Here is a 10,498-nt window from a genome sequence, read left to right as displayed (position 1 = left end):
TTCATTTGCATATGCAGATCAAACATGTGTAGGACCCTCTTTCGCGTGAAAAATGAATGCCAGGCGTGTCATATGATCTTCTACTGTATTCCTATTTTTACAAGGGGATTCGATTCGTTCAAGTGAAGCATTTCATCTGATCTTTATTGGTATTTGTAGTGAAACCACACTTCCATTCTACAATAATGGTCATCATAATACAATCATCATGACTGAGGAGAATACTGTATACAGTTTGTGCTCAGCAACACCCGTCAGCCGAAAGGAAGTCTAGAATATAAAGTGCATACACACAGACAAGGAATATCTATTGTACACTTTCCATTTTGTTGTATTGTCATTATATATTTTACTTTAGTCACATTCCTGCATTTGAAAAGGTTATTGCTTTAACAAATAAAAACACAATAAAGTGTGTAAGTCATCATGTAACGCTTGCTGACAAAATAAAGGATAACAATAAAACCATTATTTACATAACATTGCAATACTGCATTACTACCAGAGCACACACTAGAAAAAATATATAATTCCATTGAGCAACACTACACACAAATAGCCATTTTCTACCGCTTATTCCTTTTGGAGTTGCGGGGGGTGCTGGAGCCTATCCCAGCTGCATACGGGCGGTAGGTGGGGTACACCCTGGACAAGTCCCCGCCTCAACATTCACACACTAGGGCCAATTTAGTGTTGCCAATCAACCTATCCCCAGGTGCATGTCTTTGGAAGTGGTAGAAAGCCGGAGTACCCGGAGGGAACCCACGGAGTCACGGGGACAACAACTCCACCCAGAAAGACTCTATATAAACATATATTTATATGTATATGCATTCATATATATGTATATACATATAAACGTATGTACATACATATGTGTGTGTATATATATATATATATACATATACATATGTAAAAAATACACATGTATATATACACACATATATGTATATATATGTATATATATATATATATATATATATATATATATATATATATATATATATATACCCATATATACACACACATATATGTATATATATATATACACACATATATATACACATGTGTATATATACATATACAGTATATGTATACATACATATATATATGTATATATACACATATATGATATATACATATATATAAACACATATATGTATATGTACATATATCTGTATATATACATACATACACATATATGTATATGTACGTATATATGTATATATACATATGTATGTATACATATATGTGTGTGTATGTGTTTGTGTATATTTTTTTTCTTGTATATAACAATGTGTGTATATATATGTGCGTATACATATTGTGTGTAAATCATTTTAATAACTTAATTTAAAAAAAAAAAATCTAATATGTAATGTGATTATTCGCCTCGTAACATAAAAGTTCTTGTTTACAATCCGCAGCTTTCATTACAATCAATACAAGTGAATGTGGCGCTTAAATGTGTTTGTGCAATGGAATACATGTTTATAATATTAAATATAAATGTGTTTGTGCAATGGAATGCATGTTTATAATATTAAATATAAATGTGTTTGTGCAATGTAAATGCATGTTTATAATAAATATAAATGTGTTTGTGCAATGTAATGCATGTTTATAATATTAAATATAAATGTGTTTGTGCAGTGTAATGCATGTTTAGTATATTAAATATAAATGTGTTTGTGCAGTGTAATGCATGTTTAGTATATTAAATACTGTTGGTGTCATGTTGATGATGTTGCACAATCCTTTAGTACAGCGCACCTTTTGTGCTTGCATTATTTTACTTAATATTAAGCATCACTTATGCTTCCATATACACAATGAGTGCATTGTAGTGCACAGTTTAATGTCAACTATTTTGTGCTTTTGCACTTAAATGTGTCTTTGTACTATGTTTGTATAAGAAAACGAAGATTTTAAGTGTTTAGGTGTGTGCTTCTTATTCTTTGGTGTAGAAAAACGACCTCCTGCGATGACAAAGTGTGTGCCGGATGATGATGTCATACATTATCAGCACATTATTGTTATATTGCTGTATAACAATTATTGCATAACAGTGTATTTCCTTAAATAGTGGCCGGTGCTATCGTAGGTGCTCTGCCCCAGATAACTGAATGAATAAACACTTCACATAAATGCACCCCACCCCAAGCGGCTAATTATTTAACATCAGTCAACACCACAATTGATTCTAATAATTATCCCATAAACGCTTCAATAGGCGCCTCTATTTTATTAACCATAAAGTCTCCTCTTATGGCAAAAGCAAATACCTACCAGGGTCTCAAACTTGTATCCGGTCAAAAAATATTGGTATTAACCGCCGTAGCTGGAGGCAACCTCTTCCAGCACCAACCGCTTTCAAAAGTGAAAATCGGTTCTGTTGCTGCTTTGTTGTGCGATATATTTGTCAATAAATCACCACATAGCTTCCTTTCCACGTTCTCATGCACCCCAAAATAAACAATAAACAAATAATTTACCCAACCTCACTTCGATTATCACCCGCTTCTACAAAACCCAAAGAACAAATTTTGTTCTTAAACTGTTCGCCAATTTGCTCACGCATTTGTTCACAAAGTGGTGACCCTCACCCCATCCTTGTTTGTGAATGACTGAGCATTTCACGGAAGCTGCTTTTATAATCAATCACGGCCCCACCTGTTCCCCATTAGCCTGTTCACCTGTGGGATGTTCCAAATAAGTGTTTGATGAGCATTTCTCAACTTTCTCAGTCTTGTTTGCCACTTGCCACCAAATAATTTTAATAAATTTTGTCCAATTTCAAATCTGCCATTCATCTAAAAAATCCTTGAAAAAACTGTCTCCTCCCAACTTCACTCCCACCTACAGTTAAAGGCCTACTGAAACCCACTACTACCCACCACGCAGTCTGATAGTTTATATATCAATGATGAAATATTAACATTGCAACACATGCCAATACGGCCTTTTTTATTTTACTAAATTGCAATTTTAAATTTCCCGGGAGTTTTTTCTTGAAAACGTCGCGTAAGGATGACGTGTACATTTGACGTCTCGGGCTGTTGGGAAATATGAGCGCTGCACACGCACACAGCTAAAAGTCGTCTGCTTTAACGGCATAATTACACAGTATTTTGGACATCTGTGTTGCTGAATCCTTTGCAATTTGTTCAATTAATATTGGAGAAGTCAAAGTAGAAAGATGGATTTGGGAAACTTTAGCCTTTAGCCACACAAACACACAGTGATTCCTTGTTTAAAATTCACAGAGGTGAAACTTTACTATGGATCAGAGCACGGTCAAGCAAACATGGATCCCAACCAAATGTCAACCAGCAGGTTACACTGAGAAAATTGTGGTTAAAAAGTCGCTTCTTACCGGAGATCAGCTGAGCTTGTGCCGCGCCGTCAACTTCCCTGAGACACTGCACTTTAACACACCCCTGAACACACACCTCCGACTATCAGGTACTGTTAATCTCACTAAAACACTAGCAACACAATAGAAAGATAAGGGATTTCCCAGAATTATCCTAGTAAATGTGTCTAAAAACATCTGAATCCTTCCCAATGCAATCGCGTTTTTTTTTTTTTTTCCCCCTTGTCCGTCGCTATCAATATCCTCAAACATGAATCCTCGCTCAATATAATGGGGAAATTGTCATTTTCTCGGTCTGAATAGCTGTTTTTGTTGGAGACTCCCATTAAAAACAATGTGAGGATGTGAGGAGCCATCAACGGGTGACGTCATCGTCTGTGACTTCCGGTACAGGCAAGGCTTTTCTGTTAGCGACCAAAAGTTGCGAACTTTATCGTCGATGTTCTCTACTAAATCCTTTCAGCAAAAATATGGCATTATCGCGAAATGATCAAGTATGACACATAGAATGGACCTGCTATCCCCGTTTAAATAAGATAATCTCATTTCAGTAGGCCTTTAAATAACCTATATGAACAATTCCAGTCTGGTTTCCGCCCCCTGTACAGCACTGAAACAGCACTAGTAAAAATCACAAATTATCTTCTCCTGGCAGCTAATTCTGGTCTTCTCACTATCCTAATCCTCTTAGATCTCACTGCAGCCTTTGACACCATTTCACACACTGTCCTCCTCCATAGGCATCACAAGCACACCCCTTCACTGGTTTGGATCATATCTCTCCGACCGCACTCAGTTTGTTCAACTCCGTTCATTTAAATCCCCTCCGTCTCCCGTTTCCTCTGGTGTCCCCCAGGACTCTGTTCTCGGTCCCCTGCTTTTCATCATTTACATTCTTCCCCTTGGCAATATTTTCCATCAACTTAAAATACATTTTCACTGTTATGCGGATAACACCCAGCTCTACATTTCAACTAAACCAACTGTCTCTCTTCCTCCTTCCTCCCTTACAGACTGCCTCAGTGAACTCAAGCAGTGGTTCTCATCCAATTTCCTTCAACTTAATAGTAATAAAACTGAAATCCTACTTGTAGGTACAAAAACCATACTTGCCAAAACCAACAGCTTGTCTGTTACTCTCTGCAATTCCTCTGTCTCCCCGTCCTCGCAAGTCAAGAGTCTGGGTGTCATCCTCGACAGCACACTCTCCTTTCAAGCCCACATAAACAGCATCACCCAGTCTGCTTACTTTCATCTACAGAACATTAATCGTCTCAGCCCATCCCTTACCCCACATACTGCTGCCATATTAGTCCATAGCCTGGTCACTTCTTGCCTGGACTATTGCAACTCTCTCCTGTTTGGTCTCCCTCACAAGTCTCTTCACAAACTTCAGCTTCTCCAGAACTCTGCAGCCGGGATGATCACCAGAACCCCTTCAATCCAGCACATCACCCCTGTTCTGCAGCAACTCCACTGGTTACCCATCAAACATCGTATTCACTTTCAAATAATTATCTTCACTTTCAAAGCCATCTATAACGTCTCTCCATCTTATCTCTCTGACCTGATCCATGTCGCCACGCCCTCATGTTCCCTAAGATCCTCTTCATCTATCCATCTCGCTGTCCCCTTATTTAAACTGTCCCCCAATGAGTGCCCGAGCTTTCAGCCGCACTGCCCCATATCTTTGGAACTCTTTGCCACCAGACCTTCGTAACTTGGACTCAATATTCCTCTTCAAGTCAAGACTCAAAACACAGACTGCTTATTCTTTGTAATCATCTTATCTTATCTATCTCTGTTGTTGTTATTATTGTTGTTTTTATTCAATTTGATTTTATTGTTTTGATTTTGTACGGTGTCCTTGAGTGGCCTGAAAGGCGCCTTATAAATGAAATGTATTATTATTATTATTACTATTACTTGTGCCAGCTTTTTTGAAACAAATTCCAAATGAGCTAATATTTGGAGAAAATATCAACGTTTCTCAGTTCAAACATTAAATATCTTGTCTTTGCACTCCATTCTATTGAATATAAAGTACTATCCATCCATCTATAAGTTGAAAAGGATTTGCAAATAATTTGATTCTGTTTAAAAAAAAAAAAAAATGCAAATCCTTTTCAACTTATTTTCAACCTGTTTGTATTTACCATTTACACAACTTTCCACCTTCACTGGTTTTGGGTTTTGTAGTTAATGTAGTTTATGCCACAACTATACTGTAAATGGTGCATCTTTACTGTCTTATCATTTACATCAGATTAAGTATAACAACGTATTTTTTCCATGTCTACATGTGAGCTATAGTGACAAAACATTGCAGTAGATTAAATAAAACTCCAGTTGCCTGCCTGGCCACTGTCTGAAGAAATTAAGTGAATGTGTCTTTAAAGCAGCTTTTGGAGTAAGTTTATGATACTCTGTAAATATTAATCATTTTATGTTCAGTGCTTGGTGCTTTCATGTATGTACAGTACACACTGCATAGTCTAAGATTGTATTTTTTTTCAGTCATCTTACCCATCTTTTACTGGGCGCCATGTGGCGACCCATCAGCATTCTTGTTCTGTAAGTACACCAGACCTGGGCAAATTCAGGCCCAGGGGCCACATGTGGCCCGTTAAGCTTTTCAATCTGGCCCGCCAGACATTCCCAAATATTTTTTTTTAGATCATTAAGAGGGAAAGTGTAGCTGCCATTATGATGTACAGTGATGTTTTCTCATGACCGTAAGTCTTCAACTATACTAAGTATTTCAATGGTTGGAATCTGCGCTTATGGATGATATACCAGTTACCATGGTAATCTAATTAGTTACTATGGTAATCTATGTCACAGCAGCTAAGAAGAGGCACCGAGCAGTGTGGGCGGGAAGCGTTTCCACAGACGCAGAAGGAGCTTTTCACAACAAAGTTCTAAAGCTTAATGATATATCAGATGTGTCAGACTGTAGATGGGTTTGTTTTGTACCCTTTGTTTACATTTCACTGTTTGTTGAATTTTTGTTGCGTTTCACTTGATTGTAAAATAGTTCAATCGAAAGGGGGTGTGATTTTCATATTTTGTCAACATTCAGTGTTTTATCGTTCATAGAAAAAAAGTAAATTTCCATTACGTTTTTTAAGGCGGTCAGTCATAAAGTTTTTAGCATTCAATCAGACATTATTGTGAAGTTTAGTATTAGTGTCCCAAAGAATAGATATACCAGCCTCCAGATACATTTTTTTCTCTAAATGTGGCCCCCGAGTCAGAATAATTGCCCAAGCCGGCTGTACACTGTTTGTTTGTCTAATCTTGAACGAGTTTGTGCTGAAAACAACATTTTGTTGTATTTGTGCAATGACAACAAAGATCAATCAATCTATCTATAGATGACCTTACCTGTGCTGCAATATGGATATAGATTGGACTGCTACAATAATGCTATTAGATAGTGGGCAATGACCACAAGTGGATGCTTGGTGTTAGAAATATGAGATGTGTTTGGACGCGATCAAAAGTCCGACTCGGGCGTGGTAGGAGTGGTCGGCGTAGTGGGGCTGATGGCAGCATTCTGGTAGCCTGTTCCATAGCAGCTGTTGGGAGACAAGGAGTTGGGGTCCAGGGCTTTTCCTCCTTCAGGAGCCAAGTAGGCTTTGCGTGCCGGCACGGACGCTGGGGTGTCGCCGGGTTTGGCGCCCAGGATGAACCGGGCCTCGTTCTCTTCCTCCAGGTTGGAGATGTCTTTCATCATGCTCTTACGATAGGAGACGGACAGCTTGTTGGAGCCGTCTGACATCAGGTTGAAGTGGCGGGCGATGAAGACGACAGGGAGAGGAAGCATGGCCACGACGATGAGGGCGAAGCACATGACCAGCGCCCACAAGGGGTAGCTCTCAAAGCGCTCCTGGGCCTGCAAACGCACATGGTTTGTCGGACATGAAATAGGTAAAGATAGAAGTGAAATGTACCTAAGATGCACATTAACTTACCCACCTCCTTACCAACCTACTAATCCAACTAATTACCTACCTAAATAACTACCTGCTGACTAAACCCGTTGGATGACGTATCTACTTACCAAAGCCATCTACTTATCCACCTAACTTACAAACCACCATCAAGACTTACTTGTCTACTGACATAACTCCCAGACCACTACTCTTACTTACCTAATTGCCAACTTGTCCTATCACCCACCAAACCCATCTATTAACTTACCTATCTACTGAACCCAACCATTTACCTAATACATACCTAACTTTCTACACACGTACAGTAAGTACCTCGCGACCCACCTCTTTACCTCCTACCTATAGTACCTACTTACAAAACCCATCTAGGATCTACCCCCATAAGCCATTTATTTATCGGCCTACCTACCACGTCCATCTAGTGACTTAGCGACCTACCAAACACAAGTTACCAACTAGCTATCTTCCAACATAAGTACCTAACACCCACCCATCCATCCATCCATCCATTTCCTACCGCTTATTCCCTTTCGGGGTTGCGGGGGGCGCTGGCGCCTATCTCAGCTACAATCGGGCGGAAGGCGGGGTACACCCTGGACAAGTCGCCACCTCATCACAGGGCCAACACAGATAGACAGACAGCACTCACACGCACACTCACACACTAGGGCCAATTTAGTGTTGCCAATCAACCTATCCCCAGGTGCATGTCTTTGGAGGTGGGAGGAAGCCGGAGTACTCGGAGGGAACCCACGCATTCACGGGGAGAACATGCAAACTCCACACAGAAAGATCCCGAGCCTGGATTTGATCCCAGGACTGCAGGACCTTCGTATTGTGAGGCAGATGCACTAACCCCTCTTCCACCGTGAAGCCACCCGCCCACTTACAATACATTCTACTAACCTACATACTAAACCAATCTTGTGATTTAGCCACCTGCCCAACTAGCTATTTATTAACACAAGTATGTAACACCCTCCCACTTACCCCTACTTACCTCTACCTACAGGACCCATCTAGGTACTCATCTACCTACCAAACCCACATATCAATTCTCCTTCAGAACAAACCCATCTAGTGACTTACCTATCTACCAAACCCAACTGCTTATTTACATACCTACATACAGTATCTATATACCTAAGTACCCAACAATCCACCTACTTACCTCCTTTCTACAGTACCTACTTGACAAACCCATCCATCTATCCATCCACCTTCATACCAATCCGTCTAGTGACTTACATAAGTACTTAACACCCATGCACTCACATCCTGCCTACCAAACCCCTCTACGGACATACAGTACAGGCCAAACGTTTGGACACACCATCTCATTTAATGCATTTTCCTTATTTTCATGACTATTTACATTGTAGATTGCCACTGAATGCATCAGAACTATGAATGAACACATGTGGAGTTATGGTTTTTTGACAAAAAAAAGGTGAAATAACTGAAATTATGTTTTATAGTTTAGTTTCTTTGCACACTCTTGGCATTCTCTCCATAAGCTTCAAGAGGTAGTCACCTGAAATGGTTTTCACTACACAGGTGTGCTTAAAGCTCACCGAGAGAATGCCAAGAGTGTGCAAAGCGGTAATCAGAGCAAAGGGTGGCTATTTTGAAGAATATGAAACATAGCTCGGTTGGTAGAGTGGCCGTGCCAGCAACTTGAGGGTTGCAGGTTCGATTCCCGCTTGTGCCATCCTAGTTACTGCCGTTGTGTCCTTGGGCAAGACACTTTACCCACCTGCTCCCAGTGCCACCCACACCGGTTTGAATGTAACTTAGATATTGGGTGTCACTATGTAAAGCGCTTTGAGTCACTTGAGAAAAGCGCTATATAAATATAATTCACTTCACTTCACATTTTCAGTTATTTCGTCTTTTTTTTTTTTGTACATAACTCCAGATGTGTTCATTCATAGTTTTGATGCCTTCAGTGACAATATGCAATGTAAATAGTCATGAAAATAAAGAAAACACATTGAATGAGGAGAAGGTGTGTCCAAACTTTCGGCCTGTACTGTACTGTTTTTTTACACTACCGACTAAACCCACCGATATATCCACCTACCTATTAAACCCATGTAGTGACTTACCAACCTACCACACCCACCTGTCTAGCACCCATCCACTTACCCTCCTTCATATTGATACCTACCAAACCCATCTAGTGGCTTATGAGTGTAAAGACTGACCAGATCTTCCACCCAGGCGTTGTAGCCAGGTGGGCTGATGGCCATCTCTATGACGGTGGCCGAGATGAGCACAATGAGGCAGATGGGGGAGACATACTTCCACAGGTAGAAGTAGATCATGTTGGGCCGGAAACCCAACATATCCTCTAAGTCCTGCATGAATCTGTTGGCGAGCGAGGAACACAAACGTGAAATGAAATATGCCGGATGCTGCCTCTGGAAACAACCCCCCACTCACCTACCTACACTCATCTGCAGTTGTTGTTGTACCTTTTAGTGCCATAAATCCAAGCCACCGACACATTTTCCAGGATGACCACCACCGTGAGGGGCAGTCCGGCAGAATAATCGTCGAACATGGTGACAAAGTAATTCCCTGAGCGCTGGACGAACAGCAGGCCGCACAGGAAGGCCACGACGCAGCAACACACTAAGGAAGACGCAACAAAGACGTTGGAATGGACACAATGCACAGCATCCATCGGGTTGTCAAACAAATACCTGTGAAAAGCTCCTTCTGGACCTTGTAGGTGTCCAGGACGGGCGTGGTGATGCCGGTCATAGTGCCGATCATGCTGCCCAGGCCCAGGTTGATGAGCATGAAGAAGAACATGACGGACCAGAACGGCGACGCCGGGAAATGCGTCATGGCCTCTGTGAAGGCAATGAACGCCAGGCCGGTGCCTTGCACAGCCTGCAGGGGCCACACCATCAGGGTGAGTGGATTGCTCGCCGAAGATCTTCACTTGCTCACCTTGTTGAGCTCGTCCTCCAGGATGCAAGGATCCAGACCCAGCTGTGGGAAGTCGTCCTCTTTCACCGTTTTGATGACCTGGTACATCTCGGCGTAGTCAGAGGTGGTGAGGTGAGAGAAGTTCACATGAGGCGGGATCAGATCTTGACTCAGCACATTTGAGTTCAGGTATCCGAGGATCTTCTCAGCATTGCTAAGTCGG

At 40.9% G+C, this 10,498-nt stretch overlaps 1 protein-coding gene across 4 annotated transcripts in view; it reads right to left on the bottom strand.

Moving 5' to 3' along the window:
* Positions 1-123: 123 nt before the first annotated feature.
* The window catches only part of LOC133534883 (sodium-dependent neutral amino acid transporter SLC6A17-like), a 66,015-nt gene continuing 55,640 nt past the window's right edge, over positions 124-10,498 (bottom strand). The window contains exons 8-12 of one of the 4 annotated variants that reach the window (XM_061874190.1): positions 10,297-10,489; positions 10,044-10,236; positions 9,813-9,972; positions 9,543-9,705; positions 124-7,274 (exon numbers count right to left, since the gene is read on the bottom strand). In XM_061874190.1, coding sequence (XP_061730174.1) covers positions 6,876-7,274; positions 9,543-9,705; positions 9,813-9,972; positions 10,044-10,236; positions 10,297-10,489 — 1,108 coding nt within the window. In that variant the 3' untranslated portion in view covers positions 124-6,875. Of the gene's footprint in view, positions 7,275-9,542; positions 9,706-9,780; positions 9,973-10,043; positions 10,237-10,296; positions 10,490-10,498 lie in introns of those variants that run through there. The other 3 variants (XM_061874192.1, XM_061874191.1, XM_061874193.1) reach the window with 3 other exon arrangements.

This window comes from Nerophis ophidion, linkage group LG16, assembly GCF_033978795.1.
Source record: "Nerophis ophidion isolate RoL-2023_Sa linkage group LG16, RoL_Noph_v1.0, whole genome shotgun sequence".
Lineage (NCBI taxonomy): Eukaryota > Metazoa > Chordata > Actinopteri > Syngnathiformes > Syngnathidae > Nerophis > Nerophis ophidion.
The sequence above is the reverse complement of the archived record's forward strand: the minus strand, read 5'-3'. Positions and strand labels throughout refer to the sequence as shown.